This window comes from Bufo bufo, chromosome 4, assembly GCF_905171765.1.
Source record: "Bufo bufo chromosome 4, aBufBuf1.1, whole genome shotgun sequence".
Classification (NCBI taxonomy): Eukaryota; Metazoa; Chordata; class Amphibia; order Anura; family Bufonidae; genus Bufo; species Bufo bufo.
In genome coordinates this window covers 590,129,330-590,150,723 of record NC_053392.1, presented here as the reverse complement: position 1 = coordinate 590,150,723, position 21,394 = coordinate 590,129,330, and the positions used below count along the sequence as shown (strand labels likewise).

Below are 21,394 nucleotides of genomic sequence, written 5' to 3'. Positions count from 1 at the left end.
CTTTACTGCGGTTGCGGGCTGAGAGCGCGGTCCCGGCGGCGTGTCAATCAAGGCGGCGGGAGGCGGGGAGAGCAGGATTGGAGACGCCTAGGCCGCTGCCCCCCTTGACTCCAAGCCTGACTCGGAGACAGCGCCAACCGACATTAAAACATCGTTTTTAACAAGTATGAAGAAACACAAAGAGGCAAGAAAAACATGATTAGCAACACACTGGGGGATACTGTAAGGTACTGTGGTCGGTTTAATATGCGTTTTTCAGGTGACAGGTTCCCTTTAACTTAGAACTGGGATTTACCATTTGCCTTGGCAATAGTCTCTACCCCAGGGGTCAGCAACCTCCGGTACTCCATGTGTTGTGAAACTACATCTCCCATCGTGCACAATTGCGTGGCTGTTCTCTGAACCCCCACAGAAGTTAAAGGTGCGTGCTGGGAGTTGTAGTTTCACAACAGCTGGATTGTGCGAACTGCGACGGTTGCCGATCCCTGCTCTTCACACTCCGAGCACTGACAGTACAGTGTTAGAGGTCGGCAAGAGGAATGGTAAAATCTAGGTCGTCAATCTACAGGGGCTAGGAACTTGTCCTGTCAATCTTCCCACTGACTACTACAACCAGCCTCCTGGATGATGACATGTAGCAACTGCCTGTATAAAACTGTATGGCAAATGAAGAACAGAAAGACTTAGGGTTAAACTTTTAATGGACATCAAAGAACTGCGAGCCTCCAATGCATCATTGCTGAAGGCAAAACCTCAGCAGCTCAGTTGCAAACCCCCCCCTCCTTCCCCAAAGGTACCAATTGTAAAGGGAAACCGTAGCATCCTTTGATAAATGCAGGTCAAGCTGTTTTCTGTTCTTCTAACCTTGGAGAGACATTAGTGAACGCCAAGCAGTTACTTTCATGCAGGATAATTTGAAGCACAGCACTGGAATCTGTTTCAAGCCAAGCCAGGCACTCCTCTCACTGCCAGTAGACATTTCAAACACATCTACCACACAAGGTGATGTCCGCAAGTGTATTGCCCCCTTCTTCCACCAGGAGACGAGGGGTCATGGGGGGGGGGGGGAAACCACGCCCATCGATATTAAAAACAAACAAACCCGGCGACCTCTGGCACCCACCCACACAATTATTGGGCACATGCCACTGTTATGACTGCACTGGATGTTTTGGAAAAATAAGTTGAAAAATTATACCTTTCGGAAATTTTTTCAGGATTAAGGACTTGTCAAGTCCGAGAGAAAAACACAAAACGCTTTTTTTCTCTCTCCATATACATATTTTTATATTTATTTTTTTTTACAAAAAGGCATATGTGTAATGTCAAAAATGTTATGCATTCACAGAATGAAGAGTTTATTCGTGTCGGATGCAGAGAGATTAAGGTTTTATCTTTAGCTCTCCGTCCGATGCAGCGTTATCTGTCGGAATCACTTCCACTCTCTTCCTGTTTGACCTTAGGTTCCGGCTTTGTGTCCACCGCTCCGTCATCACTGTCCTTATCCCAGTCCTTCATAGACGCTCCCATCATGAAGTCATCGCGAAGGATGTTCCAGTCTGATGCGTGTTGTGTCCTTGTGGCGGCCTGAAAGGAATAGAGATACAAAATTTAATGTCAAAACGCAACATCTGCATGGACGGATGGGACATGCCCAATTTATAGTGAAAGCGTGTCATTGTGACTGCTCTTATGCAAGGAGACAGTAAGCAGTTGTGCACAGTCAGGGTCAAAAAAAGACATTAAAAAAATAAATAAATAATATGGCTGAGGAGTAGGTGTGCTTGAACCAAGCAGATATCTCCCCCCTCCCTCTCACAGCATGCAGCCTCACAGACAACCTGCAGCTGCATCCCCTTCCTCCCAATCTATTTACTACATTAAGCTAGATAAAGCTTCCCTTTAAAGGTTTCTGCAATCCACATAGGAATCTGAATGTAACATTCTGGTCTGACAATTAGACCGTTTTCAAGAAATCGGACAACTGTGATGTACTCGTGGATCGACACGGCAATTGTACTGTAGCATGGCGACAATGGCTGCAACAGGAGGTTCCTTGGAGAACTGTGAAATAAATCACAACCAAATGTGCAACTGGGTGCAGGGATTTTTTTTATTATTACGGGGAGCTAGTGTAAGGGTTCATTCAGACAGCCGTATGTACCGAATTTTGCGGAACGGGTGCGGACCCGTTCATATCAATAGGGCCACAAAAGATGCAGAAAGAACACTGTGTGCTGTCCGCATCCATAGTTCCGTTCCATGGCCCCGCAAATAATATAGGGCATGTCCTATTCTTGTCCGCAATCGGAGACAAAAATAGGCATTTCTATATTGCGCTGGCTCTGTCCATTCCGCAGAATGTGGAACGTACACAGGCTGTTATTCGTGTTTTGCGGATTCTCAATTTGCGGACCGCAAAACACTGCCATCTGAATTAGCCCTTTGACATCTCTGGCAGGCTGTTCCGGCAGGGAGCAGCCTGCAAGAGATGTCTGGATGCGGCACTGCTGGACACTACCCGATACTCACCAGCCCCTTTAACTATAATGGGCCAGCGGAGATTCGGCCGCAACCCGGCAAAGAAGCCGAGAATTGTCCGGGCCGATGTTTGCAGAGTTGCGGCTGGATCTCCGCCGGTCCCCATTACAGGTAATAATAGAATTCTGGTAGAGACAGATCCAGAAGGCTGTGCCCAACGCAAGTGTAAAACGTGCCTAATAAAAGGAGGTTTCTGAACATTTACAGAAAACCTGAAGACTGGCAAAGCAGGAGTACAGGCTACAGAAAGCGAGGTAGAAGCTGTCCTCCTCTGATGATATATATTACATAGTTTCATGTATTTATATGCAAGACTGAGTTATGCAAATTTGGAAAAGGTGTCCCGTTCCCGTGTTGTGGCGCGCAAACAGCGGGTCTGCAATATACGGGCACCTATCATGGATGTGGAGCGGAGGCATGGATTGGAAGCCCACGTTCTATGTCCTATTTTTTTTTTCGGGGCGGAGCGTCTCTTGCAGATCGCGGACCCATTCAAGTCAATGGGACTGCATCCCCAAATGGCGTGCAAATGGAAGGTGTCCGTGCATTGTGGACTGCCGTTTGCAGTCCGCAATACGGGCACAAACGCTCGTGTGCAAGAGCCTGAGTCAAAACATATTCCATCCATCTACCTAATATTGCTTCAGCGGGATCAGATCTGATATTTCTAAGGGTTTGACAGGCACTCATGCATTTGCACTAGGGGGGCAGCCATGTTTGACCTTCACAGCTGATCCACTCCCCCAGATAAGTGGTACCACATGTTTGTGGCAGATAGGAATGTACTTGGCATCAACACATGCATTCAGTAAAAGTGAACCAGGGATGGCAGGTAAGGTATACAGTCCAACAGCTGTAATGTAATACTGTTATACAGGCTACTGTAAGCATGCATACATTAGCAGCACATGTGAAACAATAAGAGATAGATAGATAGATAGATAATAGATAGATAGAGTAGATAGATAGATAGAGTAGATAGATAGATAGAGTAGATAGATAGAGTAGATCTTACTCCATTTATCCTGTGTAGAAAGCACCCGGGTCACAAATCAGTAGTAATAAGTCCGAACAACTGAACTGTATTTTCTCCTGAAGATGTTTTGCTGGTTATCCAACTGGCTTTCTCAATTAGAACGACTTGTACAAGAAATCTCAGACATTCAATACAAGTGACTCGTGTTTCTGCCAGTATAATCTGTTCGTCATAATCACCATGAGGTCAAGGCCCTCACAGAAGATGTTGATTGCAATTTGCATGACTAAAACTATTAGATGTAATTAAACTGCCCTGGGAGAGGTGTTGGAACAGCATCGTAAGTGCCGTCGCCACAAACCTCAGTCATTAAAAAGCCTGTCTTCAGGAGAACAGAAGACTGCAGTTACTCTTTGTGAGACTTCATGCTGTGAGAGGGGTAAGCAGAGAAGGAAAAAATCTGACTGTCGAGCACAACCCAGGCGTTACCCCAAGAAGAGCCTGGCCATTCGGTGGGCAGGTAGAGAAAAAAAATATAGGAATAGAGTAGATCAAAATATAAAAGGTTAATAAACCAAACGGACAGGTACCCATCAATTCATAAAATATTACAGCTATAATCTAAACAATTAGGCCTCATGCACACGACCGTTGTTTTGGTCCGGAACCGAGCCGCAGTTTTTGCGGCTTGGATGCGGACCCATTCACTTCAATGGGGCGCAAAAGATGCGGACAGCACTCCGTGTGCTGCGAATAGTAGTGTAGAAGCAGCACTGTGCGGTCTCACGATAATTCGTCTGTTTCAATGCAACAGCCTCACCATAGGCCCTTGATCCATCAGGCCATATAGTATACACAGAAAAAAGAAGATGGCTCCGGCAGCATTCCGCAATATTTTATGTGGGGGGTATATATATGCCTATCAGCATTGATGTTATTAGGCTTGACAAAGACTGGTGTACAGTCGAAACGTTGCTGTTTGTGTCTGGAGGTACGATTAAAGAATTTTTGATATTGCGGAATGCTGCCGGAGCCATCTTCTTTCTTTCGTGTATACTATATGGCCTGATGGATCAAGGGCCTATGGTGAGGCTGTTGCATTGAAACAGACGCATTATCGTGAGACCGCACAGTGCTGCTTCTACACTACTATTTGCATCTATATTGGATCCGAGAGGCGTGCACTAGGGAATCGGACGCAGTGGTGATTCACATCATGGAGGGTCCCCCAGGTCCAAGTAAGAATATGGAAACCTCGTCAAGACACATGTATGTATATACTGATGAGGACATACAGCGACTTATCAATGTAGATGGATGTGATGTGGCCTTTTTGAGTTCCCCCTCTGTTGACATCCTGAAATGCAAAGTAGAGCAAGATCTCAAAAGATTGAATACCATGGAACTCCATCTAATTACCCTAAGAGAATACTATAAGCAACAAAGGATACCAAGGGGACTTAGATCTAATCTTCGCCCCAATTTATTTCCCACCAATGGTGACTTCTGTAAAGCCTTTGAAGCAATTAATAATCAATATTCTTTTGAACTAATGTTATTAAACATAGACTTTTTGCAGAAAGAGGTTGACAACCTGAAGAAAATTACAGCCGAGTTGGAAATCCAGATCCAGGACCTTATGAGTGCTGAGGATTTTACAGTATACAAAGAAAAGACCACAACACATTTCACGACATAAGTTGGAAGTGGAACACATCAAGAGAGATAAGTGGCATAGAGATTTAGATGATTACCAGTCTGGTAAGATATACAACTGGCAGTCATCTCAACCGCAAAGGTTTAATAGACGCAGACGGGGTAAACGCTTTGATCAAGGCAAATTTGGCTTTAGCACTGGTGAATCTGATTCCGCTGATGAGTCAGGTGCGTCCAATTTTTTAGGCCCAAGCAGAAAAAGAGGGGAGGGCGATATAGAAGGGGTGGCAGGAAACACCACCGATCCAACAAGAACCCTTCCCCCAATATCGATAGAGGCCTCCACCCATACACAGGGGAGAATAACGAGACGCGGTCAGCGGAAATGATGAACTTGGTAGTGAACATCTCCTCCTCCCAGCTTGATACGACACAAATTAATGTGCTAAGCCGGGGCCTGACATTCTGCCCTACAACTTCACGGGACTGGTTCGAATTTGAGCTTGACCTGCAAAAGTTTTTTAGGCGCTTGAGATTGAAAGCCTTTTTTTCAGCTAGAAATATTGATGTACCTGTCAGTCAACCTGATGCACCCACTAATATCCTAACGTGTAAAAACTTCGAATTACGTAATAAAAGTCACTTTGCTCCACCGCAAAACAATCATGTGGTTGAAACTTATATCGGCTTTGTCAGGAAACGCATCGATCAATTGAGGTTTGAGGGAACCCATAAGTTCAAACACAACCTGTCTCAAGATGAAAGACGGGCTGTTCTTGAGCTGGAACACAATAAACAATTGACGATCAAGCCAGCTGACAAGGGGGGTGCCGTGGTCGTGATGGATACCTGTAAATATGTTGAGGAGATCAAAAGACAGGTTGGAGATGGTAATGTTTATGAGATGTTGAGTAAGGATCCGAGATGGGACATAGCAGATATCATAGGGGTGTTATTGGATGAGGCTCTCAGCCAAGGAATCATTGATGATGAGCTAAACAGTTTTCTGCGTGTGAGCCATCCGATCACCCCTGTGATATATGTTTTACCAAAGATCCACAAGAGTCTTGTGGATCCCCCTGGCCGACCCATAGTGTCGGGCAGGGGTTCCATCTTTAATCCTGTGTCCATCTTTTTGGATAAAGTGTTGCGGATCCACGCGACCACGGCTCCCTCCTGTGTCAGGGACACTGGCCATTTCCTGACAAAGCTGTTCACTTGACTTGCCGGCGGAGTTTTTGCTGGTGAGTTTTGATGTTGTATCCCTGTATACATCCATTGATCACTCCTATGGCCTGAATGTCGTCGATGTGGCCCTGGCCAGCACGGAACTCTCTCCTGGGGCGCGCCGGCTGATCCTCGCCCTCCTGGAGGTGGTCCTGAGGAGGAATTACTTTCTCTTCGGGGACACCTTCTACCAGCAAAAGCGAGGTGTGGCGATGGGGTCTAATGTGGCCCCCACCTACGCAAACATCTTCATGGCGGAGGTCGAGGATCGGCTGGTGTATCGCTCCATATTCTTTGAGAGAGTTCTGTGCTGGTGGCGCTACATCGACGACATTTTCCTGATTTGGACAGGCACTGTACCCGAGTTAGATGCATTTCATGCGCACCTGAATTCTGGGGTCCGGGACCTGCAGTTCACCGTGATGCATTCTGCCCGTGAGCTGCAGTTCCTTGACGTCCGAATTCAGGTGCGCGATGGAAAGATCTGTACTGATCTTTTCCAAAAACCTACAGACAGGAACACCTTGTTAATGTATGACAGTAGTCATCCCCAGAATATGGTAAGCTCCCTACCGTGGAGTCAATTACTTAGGGTACGTCGTATCGTATCGTATCGGATGACACCCTCTTTGGATTTAGGGTGGATGAGATGTGCAATAAGTTCAGCAAGAGAGGTTATCCCACCAAATTGATCAACCGTACCAAACATAAGATTGTATCTATGGAACGTAGCACCACCTTGACAAGGAAACCACAAAAACAGGAGACCGCCCGAATTCCATTTGTATCCATCTTTGGGAGTGATAGCGGCAATATTGCCACCATCCTACGACAGGAATGGCAGATCCTGCAGAAAGGATTGCCTGCAGTCACTGAATTTTCAGTTCCCCCAATGATGGCATACAAACGGAGCCCTAACCTACGCGATAGATTGGTGAAGGCGGATATAGGGGGGAAGGACATCGAGAAACAGAAAAGACTAGCACCACTGAGGAATGGTAATTTCCCTTGCCTTTCCTGTTGCAACTGCGGTGGCATCATGAAAGGTGACGGTTTTACACACCCATACAGTGGCAAACGGTTTAAGATCAAAGGTCATTATACATGTAAATCCACTGATGTGGTGTACATGATACATGGCCCGTGCAGTTTGATCTATGTGGGGGAGACCACGATGGAATTGAGGGAAAGAATTAACAAACACAAAAGCACAATAAGAACAGGTGCACTCGACAAACCGGTTGCAAAACACTTCATTGATTGCAAACATTCCATAAATCAATTGAGATTTCGGGCAATTGATAGCGTAGGATACTTGAGAAGGGGTGGGGACAGGAAGGGAATCCTGAGGAAAAAGGAACTTAAATGGATCCATACCCTTAGGTCCCTACAACCCTTTGGCTTGAATATAGAGTTCAATGTCTCATCCATTGATTGATATTGGTCACTGTTGTGTCCTCTTAGTATAGGGACATCATGTTTTTAACATATATGTAACACATCCCCGGGGGATCGATCCCCAATCCATATGACAATGGACTATTGTGATGATCTATGTATATATTGGATATGTATGTATGGTACATCATTCACATTGTGACTATGTGTGGTTACTGTGTACCATACCTGTGATATATGTAATCCCCATTACTGTCTTGTATATGACTATGTGCAATCTGTATTGATGCTCCTTTATAATTAGGTGATCACCGTTGAGGGCATGGGCCCCACAGTGTGTTTAAAGAGTATGATCAGATATAGATCGGTTCGCTTTAGATACAGATTGCACTTGTTTTCTGTATAGGAAGTAGCGTTGACCGGGGCGTCATCGTTACCATGACGCCGGTGTTTGCGCTGTGTTGTCATTGGCTGCGGACCCCATGTGACCTACGTTACTGACGCACGGACGTGCACTTCTGGGGGAGGATGACATGGTGGACGCGCAGGCTGTGACGTCGGTGGTTGCCTTTTGGCAGCTCATTGGCTAGAGACACGTGCGCCGCCGGGTGCCATGGTGACGCATGACACTTCCGGGTATGCGAATGTATTGAGACGCGGCTGCGCAATACAGACAAGAGAACGCCGAGGAGAACACCACGAGTATGGTGGACATATCATCAGCTGTAAGTTAGAATGTGGACATATGTATTCTATTATACATTGATTTGTACTGATGATGTAATGGGGTGTATTTTATGTGGGGGGTATATATATGCCTATCAGCATTGATGTCATTAGGCTTGACAAAGACTGGTGTTCAGTCGAAACGTTGCCGTTTGTGTCTGGAGGTACGATTAAAGAATTTTTGATATTGCGGAATGCTGCCGGAGCCATCTTTTTTCTGAGCACTCCGTGTGCTGTCCGCATCCGTTGCTCCGTTCCGTGGTCCGCAAAAAAAAAATAACCTGTCCTATTCTTGTTCGCTTTGCGGACAAAAATAGGCAGTTATATGAATGGCTGTGCGTGCGGACCGCAAAACACACAATGGTCGTGTGCATGTAGCCTTAAGGAGTGTTTTTTCTTACAACTCTAATGTGGTCCCTCTGTTATTCCTCCTGGAAGTTGTCAACTAGGCTTTACTATTTCTATTGTCGATCGGTTGTGTCCTACACAGTCGGCAGTGACCTTATTTACAAGGTGAAGGGTAAGAAAGAGTTGTCAACGTATTCAGACATTACCAGGATGAACAACAGAGGAACAGTACTCTGCAGTGTTTTCAGAACAAGCTGCTCCAGAATTGTGATTTTATGACGATCATGAGTATTTTGCTAAGGCAGTCATGCCAGGAGAGCAGACTGGTTACCAGCACATACCCTCTAATCACTGGCGCACACCTATGGCACACGCACAGCAATAATGGCCACATACAGCAGAATACAGCTGTGACCAGTGTCATGTGTGAGGCTAGAGATTAAAACCATTGCAGATTGCGGATCAAGAAGCGCTTTCAATGAAGCATGTAATCTGTATACAGAGGAGCATTCCTATGGCCTTTCATAAAGATATGTCAAACGACCGTATGCTCAAATACTACCTACAGCTTGCCAAAGTGTTCACGGGCGCAGGATTCGAGACCATGTGATACAAGAGCGCCACCACGTGGCTCACTGCAAATGTAAAAGAGCCAGATAACAAAGAAGAAGAACCAACTGGCCTGCAACACTGTATACTGAGTGACCGAAAGACCTGCAGAGTATATCCGCGAAGCCTTGCAAACCGCCATTACAAATATGTCCATGAGAAGACTCACAGGTGAGGGTCTTCGCATTTACCCCTAAAATGAGGCAGGGAGATCATGTACAGGCGTGTGCACAGTTTACAAATCACAAGAGTTCACCGATTCCTCGCGATTGTTGTGCAAGGCGACCCCATTCACTTTCATTCGTGGCAAAGCAGGCAGCGCTACACTGCGGTCTTGACCTGCGGCCGCCCAAAGTCACTGTGAAGGTCCAACTCAGTGAATTGTGGACGGATGGTCGTTTCTACCAATTTATTCTTCACATGTAAAAGGACCCTTCAAAAGGGTCGCCGCCCATGGTAAAATCCTAATGTGTGACCTTTGTTTCCACTGCACCAATATACATAAAAAAGTAATACAGAAATGCAAAAAACAAACAAAAAACAAAAAAAATATATATAAACTCTTCCACTCGAACTTTCCTATCTTTGACCTAACTAACGAATTCTTGGATTGCTTGGTTTTTCCAGTTCTCCACCAAATGCTTATGTTGTCCACATGGTTTTATTATAACTGTTTAATGATGCAACCAAGAATAATCCAGATTTTTTGGTGTTTATTTGGCCCAGTGTCATTTCTATCTTTGGGGCCGACATATCACAATGTGCATTTGGACAATACTGGTCTTCTTTTTGAGTTTTACTTTTCAAAACCATCAGTTTGAAGGGGAATTTCCATCTGGGACATTTATGGCATATTGATAGGTACGGGGTCCACCTTTGGTATCGGCTCCAATCTCACATGAATGCGCAGCTTGATCTCCATTCACTAGTCACTAGCTACTTTCAGAAGTCCCAGAGCAGTGAATAGAGAGGAGGCCAAACATGCGCAGTGTGCTCTCCATTCATGGTAGGGTCAGGTTCTTGAGATAGGAGTGGGTCTCAGAGGTGGGAGCTGCACCTATCAGACATTTATGGCACATCCTATCGATATACCATAAATGCTCCAGATGGGACAACCCCTTTAAAAGCTACAGGTATGGCATCTCATAGATCATCAGTTAATACCAAAGACGGCAGCATCCGATCAAACATTTCCTCTGAAGCAGCCGCCGCAGGGGATACAAGGCATTACAGGGTGGCCATTGAAATAACTGGCCATGTAATGGAAGGATGAGTCGGGTCCAAAGCAAGAATTACAGGCCTCGTAGAAGATCATTTGTGCCGGTTCTAGTAAAGCGTCCACAATACATTCTGTCCTCTACTAATAACGCCGTGGTATTTGCTTGTAAACAGCAGAAATCCAAGTGATAAAACTTGTGTAAAAGAGGCTTCCTTTCTTTGCAGAGCCCTGACACAATGCCAGCCTATAAAACACACAGGGTCGCCTCTTGTCTTCTACACAAACAGCAAAGATAAAGATCTTGGTCTATGTTTGGCTGTAGCACAGCGCACCTGTCAGCCATTCTCGGATGCCTCATTCTTACACATTCACCGGCACTAATACTGGAAAGCCACTGCTAGGAACGCTCCGCTCAGATAAGCCGATATGGATCCAATTAGATTTTCGAAACGCTTCCCTCAAGAGGCTGGGATAGATGGAATCACCAATTTTAGGAACAGGATATATAGAGAGATTATATATATATATATATATATATATATATATATATATATACACACACACACTCACCTAAAGAATTATTAGGAACACCATACTAATAAGGTGTTGGACCCCCTTTTGCCTTCAGAACTGCCTTAATTCTACGTGGCATTGATTCAACAAGGTGCTGATAGCATTCTTTAGAAATGTTGGCCCATATTGATAGGATAGCATCTTGCAGTTGATGGAGATTTGAGGGATGCACATCCAGGGCACGAAGCTCCCGTTCCACCACATCCCAAAGATGCTCTATTGGGTTGAGATCTGGTGACTGTGGCGGCCATTTTAGTACAGTGAACTCATTGTCATGTTCAAGAAACCAATTTGAAATGATTCGAGCTTTGTGACATGGTGCATTATCCTGCTGGAAGTAGCCATCAGAGGATGGATACATGTTCTCATTCTGTTTACGCCAAATTCGGACTCTACCATTTGAATGTCTCAACAGAAATCGAGACTCAGACCAGGGAACATTTTTCCAGTCTTCAACAGTCCAATTTTGGTTAGCTCGTGCAAATTGTAGCCTCTTTTTCCTATTTGTAGTGGAGATGAGTGGTACCCGGTGGGGTCTTCTGCTGTTGTAGCCCATCCACCTCAAGGTTGTGCGTGTTGTGGCTTCACAAATGCTTTGCTGCATACCTCGGTTGTAACGAGTGGTTATTTCAGTCAACGTTGCTCTTCTATCAGCTTGAATCAGTCGGCCCATTCTCCTCTGACCTCTAGCATCCACAAGGCATTTTTGCCCACAGGACTGCCGCATACTGGATGTTTTTCCCTTTTCACACCATTCTTTGTAAACCCTAGAATTGGTTGTGCGTGAAAATCCCAGTAACTGAGCAGATTGTGAAATACTCAGACCGGCCCGTCTGGCACCAACAACCATGCCACGCTCAAAATTGCTTAAATCACCTTTCTTTCCCATTCTGACATTCAGTTTGGAGTTCAGGAGATTGTCTTGACCAGGACCACAACCCTAAATTCATTGAAGCAACTGCCATGTGATTGGTTGACTAGATAATTGCATTAATAAGAAATAGAACAGGTGTCCCTAATAATTCTTTAGGTGAGTATATATATATATATATATATATATATATATATATATATATATATATATATGCAGCACCAGCAAAAAGAAAGTAATCAAGCACCTTCGGTGCACAGCCCAATGGGAATAAGCTCACCCAATATACAAGGGTATAGAAAGCGGGCAGCACTCCAAAATTGTAACAAAAAATAAAAAGACTTTATTCACCCATATGGCAAGGCAACGTTTCGGCTCTATACAAGAGCCTTTCTCAAGGCTCTTGAGAAAGGCTCTTGTATAGAGCCGAAACGTTGCCTTGCCATATGGGTGAATAAAGTCTTTTTATTTTTTGTTACAATTTTGGAGTGCTGCCCGCTTTCTATAAAATATAGTGTGACACAGTAAAGGGAGTTGTATGTGGAGGCAGGTATTTTCCTCCCAGTGTGTGCTGCTGGACTGATAAGTGGCCAGGTGGGGTCAAACACCGGACTGGATTGCAGGTGCAACGTGTGAATAAACACTGAACTTTTGGTTTACAAACTGGTTGGTGCCTCTATACTGCGTCCGCTTAAACAGATTCCTTGAAAGCAAATAATCAGACCAGACAGGATCATCCTTGTAAAGTTTGATCTTGTTTTGAGCATCCCAATAGAAGGAAAAACAATTGTTTGAAAGAACTGAAGAGAAGATGACGACGACCACCAGTAGCAGCCATAAGGATGGACACAATCACAAAGGCTGAAGAGCCAGAGACAGGGCATTCAGGAGAAACTCTTCTTATGGTCATCGAGGATCCCGATAAACTCAATGTTTGCAGCAATACTTTAGGAGGAGACTATGGTATTTTTACGTTTGATTAGCTGTGTCAATTTGCTGGAGCATAAAGGACGGCTGTCAGGGTAAGATGTGGTTGTATGTACACAAGCCAGATAATGAATGTAATCCCTGACTATACAGAGCATTAAGGTAAGAGGAGACTCTGTTTACACTAAGTGTCAAGAGGTACCAGGCAGCAAAGGCTCGAAATTTCCTCGCCCTTTAAACCAGTAATGAGGGAGACAATAAAAAGGGTGAGTGGGAGACCACCCAGTGACTGAGCTGCAAATTTTCTATTTCAACATTAAAACACTAAACAATTTTACCTTGAAAAATTCTAATTTGATGTGATGGGCAGCATGGTGGATCAGTGGTTAGTTCTGGTGCCTTGCAGTGCTGAGGTCCTAGGTTCGAATCCGACCAAGGACAACATCTGCATGGCGTTTGTATGTTCTCCCCGTGTTTGTGTGGGTGTTCTCCGGTTTCCTCCCACACTACAAAGACATACTGATAGGGAACTTAGATTGTGAGCCCCATTGGGGACAGCATGATGAAAATTTCTGTAAAGCGCCGAGTAATATGTCAGCGTTATATCAGTGAGTAAAATAAATGCATTGTGAACATTTTTGGTCCAAATAGAGGACAAGATACAAGGTATTTAGAGAATTTTCAGTTGCCCAATATGCTAATTTATTCATCGTCCTGTCTATGTACATGGCCACACTTTGGATCCATGCATTAGGGATTTATAATTTGATACCGAAATGAATGTGTAACAGTATGGTCCTCACGGCGTGATCAATGGCATGACTACAAAATACAGTGAAACTTCTCAGGCAACCGCCAAAAATCTAAATGATAAGTGACCACTTGGACGGACTTCTCCAAAAAGATGGCCAGTATGAGTCATACATGGGGGAATTTGAGTATTTGTCATAAGAAATCTGCTCTGAATAATTGGGTGGTCTTCTCAAAGAGGTGGGCTTTTGAAGCAGTTCCCCTGCAACTGTTTGTAGGGTAGGATATGATGCCTCACAGAGCAAAATATATACTCTTAGGGACTAGTGGCCACCCAGGCCTGTACACGTGCCATTACTATGTGTATGAGAGCTTTAAAGAGGCTGATGCATGGGGATATCTTTTTACCATATGGGTATATGGCTGTTATGGAGGGTAGTTCCCAAAACCGAGAGCTGCTCTATAAGAACAACATTTGCAACGCCTTTTTATGGACTAAAAAACAAAACAAAAAAAGTCTTATAGGTGCAGGTCCCACCGCTGGGACCCGCACCTATATCGAGAACGGGGCCCCGCAAGTGAAGGAGTGCGCACTGCGCATGCGCAGCCACCCTCCATTCATTTTCTATGGGGCCGGCGAAAATAGCCGAGCCCTGGCTCTGCTATTTCCATCAGCCCCATAGGAATGAATGGGAGCGCACCTATAAGACAATGGGGGCATATACTAGCGATATGCCCCCATTGTCCATGATGAGACAACCCCTTTAATTAATATTCCCTATATGTCTACTTTATGTTGGCACCATTTTAGTAAGGTAATTCAATTTTTTTAGGACGCTAGAAGGTTTTGAATTTTAGAAGCAATTTTTGAAATTTTTAAGAAAATTTTCAAAGTTAACTTTTTTCAGGACCAGTACAGTTCTGAAGTCACTTTGTGGGGATTACATAATAGAACCAACCCATAAATGACCTTATTTTAGAAAGGACACCACTCAAACTATTCAAAACTGGTTTTAGAAATGTTGCTAACCCCTTTAGGTATTCCACAGGAATTAATGCAAAATAGAGGTGAAATATCAAATTCATTTTTTGCAGATTTTCCACTTTAATAAAAAAAAAAATCCTGGAACACATCAAGGGTTAACAATAAAACAAACCTCAACATTTATTACCAGAAACACCCCATATGTGGTGGTATACCGCTGTTTGGGCACACGACAGGGCACAGAAGGCAAGGAGCGCCATATTGTTTTTGGAGGGCAGATTTTGCTGGAATGAGCAGGACCGCAGGGAGGAAGAGTTCAAATGAAGTGGTCAGCAAGCATGTACCCTGCTGCTCCATCCAACGTCTATGGGTCTGATGGAAAAAGCCATGCACTGTACTCGTCTGTCTCCAACCCTATAAAATGGAGCAGCGGAAACTCTTCACCCATAATGCAGGGTCTTAGTAAGAAGGTGCAGAAAACCAGAATTCTGTCTTTTTTTTTAGCTTTTTTAGTTCTAGATGGGGTGGAAGTGAAAAACAATGCTCTTAAAAATAAGGAACCTTGTGGTTTTTATGATTCATATTCAAGTGTCCCAGCAAACCTCAAGAAAATGATGAGCCAGTCAGCAGGAGGATTTAACATCTAAGCTTTCCAGTAGCCAAGAACCAAGTCATCAAGAACACGAGCAACATGAGACCAGGTTATTATAATGTAGACCCAGTGCACGACATGAAAACGCTCAGATAGATGTATGACCCTCCTCGATGGAAGTGACTTCATAAACCCCACAAATATGATTTCTAGAGCAGAGATCTTGGCAAACAAGCTATGCAAGTACTCATGTGTTTGATCTGATTCATTCTCCCCCAAAGGGCAACAAATAAATGAAAGGCCGTGGACCGAAAAAACAGAATAAAGTCCCTGGGAAAGACAACGACACACACACACACAAAAAAAAGCAATAGGTTGAATAAGGATAATGTAATACCTTGATAAAACACTGGAAGATATGAAAGGAACACGCTGGCCCAGTCCCAAATATAATGAACACCATATGGCCATTCAAAAACTTCTACGCTGCACTTGGTGGGTGAAGGGGCAGAGCACATAAGGCAAATACTCATCAGATGGATGACGCTGAAGATATGAACAGCATGTAAACAGAGCTTCTGGAAAAGAAGCGGAAGAAGGCTGGGCTGGGGCTCGATTCATTGGACAGGTTGGATTTTATCTGTTTGATTCTGCGGTTTGCACACAAAATAGAGTTTGTCTGGAGGCTTCTGATACCTGAAACTTGGATGGGGATGAAAAGTGCTGCTACTTTTAAGAATCTTTTTTGGTAAAAGAGAAACCCAATCAAAAGCTGATCACAGGGATCTATGAAGGAACATGGCAGCAAGTGTTCAACTTTGCCGCAGCTCCTCCGCAGGGGAAATGAAGTATTACATCGTTCCCAGTAAAAAAAAAATAATGCCGTCCATGTAACTGGTGTGTTAGATCAATTAGTGGTTTAGGGCTCATGCACACGACTGTGTGCTGGCCTTGGCAGCAAACAGTGGGTCCGCAATATACGGGCAACGGCCGTGTGCGCACCGTATCCCAGATACGGACCCATTCACTTGAATGGGTTCACAATCTGGAAGGCACGGAAGCACTACGGAGCGCTTCCATAGCATTTCGGCCCATGCCTCCGCACCACAAAAAAAAATAGACAGTGCTTTTTTTTTTTGCGGACGGATCGCAGACCCCTTCAATTTGAATGGGTCTGCATCCATCAGCGCCGGACACAATTTGCAATCCCCAATGCACGGCATGAGCCCTTAGGACTCTTTTACACGAGCGGATGCCGTGCGTGGAATCCGCTGCATGATAAAGTTGTCACCTTGATTTTGTAGTAAAAAGATCACGGAGAGGCACGGGGCATTATCAAACATGTTAATGTTCTGTGTCTCTGCTGTCCAGAGCGCGGCTTGGCTGTCTTTCACGCACGGCAAGAGCCCTTAGAGAGAGATGCTCTCTGCTACAAGACCCTGAAGCAGGGACTCTGCCCTAACTCACAGGCAGAAATTTCGATCCGTTAGCCCGTGCCGAGAACTTGCAGCATGCTCCATTCTTGTCCGTTCCCCGTTCGAGATTCAGGTGAACTGGTACGGAAATACAAAGAACAAAAACCGCCGCACCCTGAAGTCAGTGTACATGGAAATCGGAACGGAAGTTTGCATCCGACGTTTCTGGTTCTCTCCTCTGTGAGATCGCAATCCAAACCAAAGAGTCTTAAAGATTAGGCTCAATGGGTGGCACTGTTACCATTCAGCACTGAGAGGTTCTGGGTTTGAATTCAACAATAGACATCTGCGTGGAAATTGTGCGTTCTCCCGTGTCCACGTGGATTCCTCTGCGGTCTCCTTTTCCTCTCACACAGGTGTTATATAAAATTGGCTTCCGTGTGTGTATATGGGTCTGAAAAAGGGACGTTCGATTGTGAGAACCGTCGGGTACAGGGACTGATCTGACTGGTGACAATCTGTCCCAGTCATGCGGAAGACGTTGGTGCCATTGACCATGGAAAACTTTTAGGAGAAGAGACACTTAAAGGGGTTCTGCAGGACTTACATATTCATGACCTATCCTCAGGATAGGTCATCAATACGAGATCGGCCGGGGTTTTGACTCTCGGCACCCCGGCGATCAGCTGTACGAGGAGCCCACAGCACTCTAGGAAGGCTTCTTCCTAGGCCACATAACATCACGTTCATCGGTCACACGGCCTGGGCGCAGCTCATGTCAACTGAATGAGGTTAGCTGCAATACCAAGCACAGCCACCATCAAATGGACGGCGCTGTGCTTAGTGAATGGTGAGAAGTCCACTGTGGGGGTTGTGGATTCCTCAAACAGCTGATCACTTCACTTGACTAGAAATGAGCTGCACCAAGGCCACGTGGTCTAGGAAAAGGCCTAAGCACTTCCAGAGTGCCGTAGCCTCCTCGCACCGCTAATCGCCGGGGGTGCCGACAGTCAGAATAGGTCATCAATACGTAAATCTTGGACAACCCCTTTAAAGGAACTGTATAAGTAGCTTCCTGAAAGCAAGAGCATAGCGGGGCGTTCTCCCTCAGCCAGTCAGCAGACTCCGGATGTTTTATGAAGACAGGGCGCAAAAAGCAGCAGCCAACACCGCGGGGTGGTCATTTGGTAGCACCAGAAGCGGAGTTGCGTTTGTAGAGCCACATAAACCGCCGCAATACCTAAAACATAAAAAAAAGCTGCTACCGCTAATGTAAGGAAAAAAATTCTACAAATTACCTCAAGTGCTACGTGATGGAGGTACGCATTCATTTAATGTGATCCTGATGAACATGCAGTCAGGGTCTCTTGGCTCTAGATGTGAAGCGCGGATTGTAAAAACCATGAAGTTAATGAAATCCAAAGCTCGAGACGGCACAATTCATAATAAACTCTTTCAAGGTGCACGGGGAACGGCGAATGTAGATAAAGCCGGAGCCGCCGAGTGTACGCTAATTCATTACGCAGGCTCCCACTTTACTAAACGGTTTCAAAGCTCAATTGTCCAACAGCATATAGTTCTGTAACTTCCTAATGCAATACATGAATCTGTGCATCCACTGCTGGATGTCAGTGAATGAAAGAACACTAGCTACCATTATGTCGAGTCTGCCTCAGAGCTACAAAACCTGGACCATTACCTACGCCGATACACTGTAGCAAACCATCACGACAAAAGATTCATTAGGCTGGAGGCCAACCCCAGATGTCAGAGGTTTCAGGTTTGTTCAGGGTTTAAAGGAGCTGGATCTTGGAATCTCCGTGAACAATGAAGCCCTCACAAACATGGAAGACCCTGCAATATAACCCCTTATGGATTCAGTCATTGCTGTTTAGTTGGGAGTAGACTCCATATCTACAATGACAGTAGACCACTTTGGCAAAGATTTTTCACGGTTTCCAATAAATCTGCAGAATTAGGAGTGCAGTACTGGAGTATAATACAGGATGTAAGTCAGGATCAGTAATGTATGTTCACAGCCACTCCACCAGTAGAATAGTGAGTGCAGCTCTGGAGTATAATACAGGATGTAACTCAGGATCAGTACAGGATAAGTAATGTATGTACACAGTGACTCCACCAGCAGAATAGTGAGTGCAGCTCTGGGGTATAATACAGGATGTAACTCAGGATCAGTACAGGATAAGTAATGTATGTACACAGTGACTCCACCAGCAGAATAGTGAGTGCAGCTCTGGGGTATAATACAGGATGTAACTCAGGATCAGTACAGGATAAGTAATGTATGTACACAATGATTCCACCAGTAGAATAGTGAGTGCAGCTCTGGAGTATAATACAGGATGTAACTCAGGATATGTAATGCAAGTACACAGTGACTGCACCAGCAGAACAGAGAGTGCAGCTCTGGAGTATAATACAGGATGTAACTCGGGATCAGTCCAGGATAAGTAATGTAATGTATGTACACAGTGACTGCACCAGCAGAATAGTGAGTGCAGCTCTGGAGTATAATACAGGATGTAATTGGAGTTTAAGGGTGGACATGCTCTTTGAAAACTTAACCCATTAAATACGGTATATCAATACGATCACATATTCAATCTCATGAAATTAAACATTCCTAGGTGATTTTCTGGCCTTATAAAGGGTCGTCAATGAAGACTCCACCCCATACCACGTCAGGATGTGAGTCGTCAGGTCCTGACCATTTATTTGAGCACACTAACCTCAGTCATTGCAAGCGATAGCACCACAACTTTATACTACAACTCTCACCTTCCTAATTGCACACAGGGGGAGGGGTAGTCCGAGACCTTCCCACAGACTCAGCTGGTGCCTAATAAAAGACGTCAGCACAGTCTAGTGAATGGAGTGGTCGGTATTAACACTTACAATTGTCGTCGGTATTAACACTTACAAACACTTACAAAGATGAGCGGAGCTGGGTCAGGGGGTCCTTCCAGAAAGTTAAAGGTTGCAGGGGGTGAGGGATTAATAAAAAGGCGGACACCCCTTTAAACGTTAAAAGTTTTTCCAGCAGCCTTTGATGCCCGATCGGACGTATCCACATCAGGCGTCTATCTGTTATTGAACGGCACGGAACCGGTCGATGGATAAAGTAACCTTCAGCGTGGCCACACAAACAGGAACCATATGACAATATGTTTATGTGGTAATGGGATCAAGCACGGCTTCCTGGCATCCAAAAAGCACTTGGATGAAGAAAAAAAAAAAAAAGCCGCAAAGATATAGAGGGTGGGGGTTGGGAGGCCGAGCGCACCCCCCACGTCAGCGCAGATCAAAGTGTACACAGCGACACCACGGGCCCCGCACACTCTGTGACTGCCGCGAGACCAGGGAACATTTGTTTTTTAGATCTCGTCTATTACCGAATAGAAACCACACAAACATTTTCCAGGACAGGACTTGGGCAGGGATTTGCAGGGGAGTTCAGATGGAAGGAAAACTGGGCCCATTATTAGAAGCATTAGCTCATGAGAGGCGCCGCTCGGTGCCAAGGCGACTTAAAGAAAACCCAGTTGCCTACTAGGCACTTTTTAGAAGGACGTTTACAGCACATTCTGTTCAGTGCTGTAAAAGTCAAAGGAAGGGGGATTGGGGGGGGTAACCGTGAGTCGACGCGGAACCGTGTGCTGCGCACATATGAAAGCTGTATTTACCTGAAGTGGAAAAGCTGGGCTTCTGCGCAGCTAGTCCGATTAATGGGGTACACCCATCTAAAGCATTTGTGTAGCCAATTACGAGACACCCATCTACCGGGAGAATGACAATGCGGACCCCCTAGTTGTGCAACTGATTAGGAGACATTCATCTACCGGGAGAATGGAAGTGCGGACCCCCTAGCTGTACAACTGATTAGGAGACACCCATCTACTGGGAGAATGACAGTGCGGACCCCCTAGCTGTGCAACTGATTAGGAGACACCCATCTACCGGGAGAATGGGAGTGCGGACCCCCTAGCTGTGCAATTGATTACGAGACACCCATCTACCGGGAGAATGGGAGTACGGACCCTTAGTTGTGCAACTGATTACAAGACCCCCATCTACCGGGAGAATGGAAGTGCGGACCCCCTAGCTGTACAACTGATTAGGAGACACCCATCTACCGGGAGGTTGGGAGTGCGGACCCCTAGGTGTGATGACATCTACCGCGTGCTGCACCAGTTTCAAGCATGGAAACACTCCTCTCTATCCGTACATCCTAGCAAATCAATGTAGAAATCCTGAAAACCCGTCAGTACATGTTCACATGTACCGTACACGCTGCATATTTTTCCATCCACATTGGCAGGCAGAAAATTTGCAGCATATAAGCAAAGTGGATGAGATTTTAAAGGGGTTTTCCGTATGTGATCGATACCCCAGCCGATCCCGATACCCCCCCCTTCATGGCTGACCAAACACAGCGCTGTCCACTGTATACTGGCTGTGCTCGGTATTGCAGCCCTGGCCCATTCACTTGAATTGGACTGAGCTGCACAAAGGCCATGTGACCAACGTGAGATCACTGGCCTAGGAAGAGGCTGCTGCACT

The 21,394-nt window shown here is 45.2% G+C and overlaps 1 protein-coding gene across 1 annotated transcript in view; it reads right to left on the bottom strand.

The window, feature by feature from the left end:
- Window positions 1-279: 279 nt before the first annotated feature.
- RRP15 (ribosomal RNA processing 15 homolog) overlaps window positions 280-21,394 on the bottom strand; it is a 34,903-nt gene continuing 13,788 nt past the window's right edge. The window contains exon 5 of the mRNA XM_040430444.1: window positions 280-1,587. Coding sequence (XP_040286378.1) covers window positions 1,420-1,587 — 168 coding nt within the window. The 3' untranslated portion in view covers window positions 280-1,419. The remainder of the gene's footprint in view (window positions 1,588-21,394) is intronic.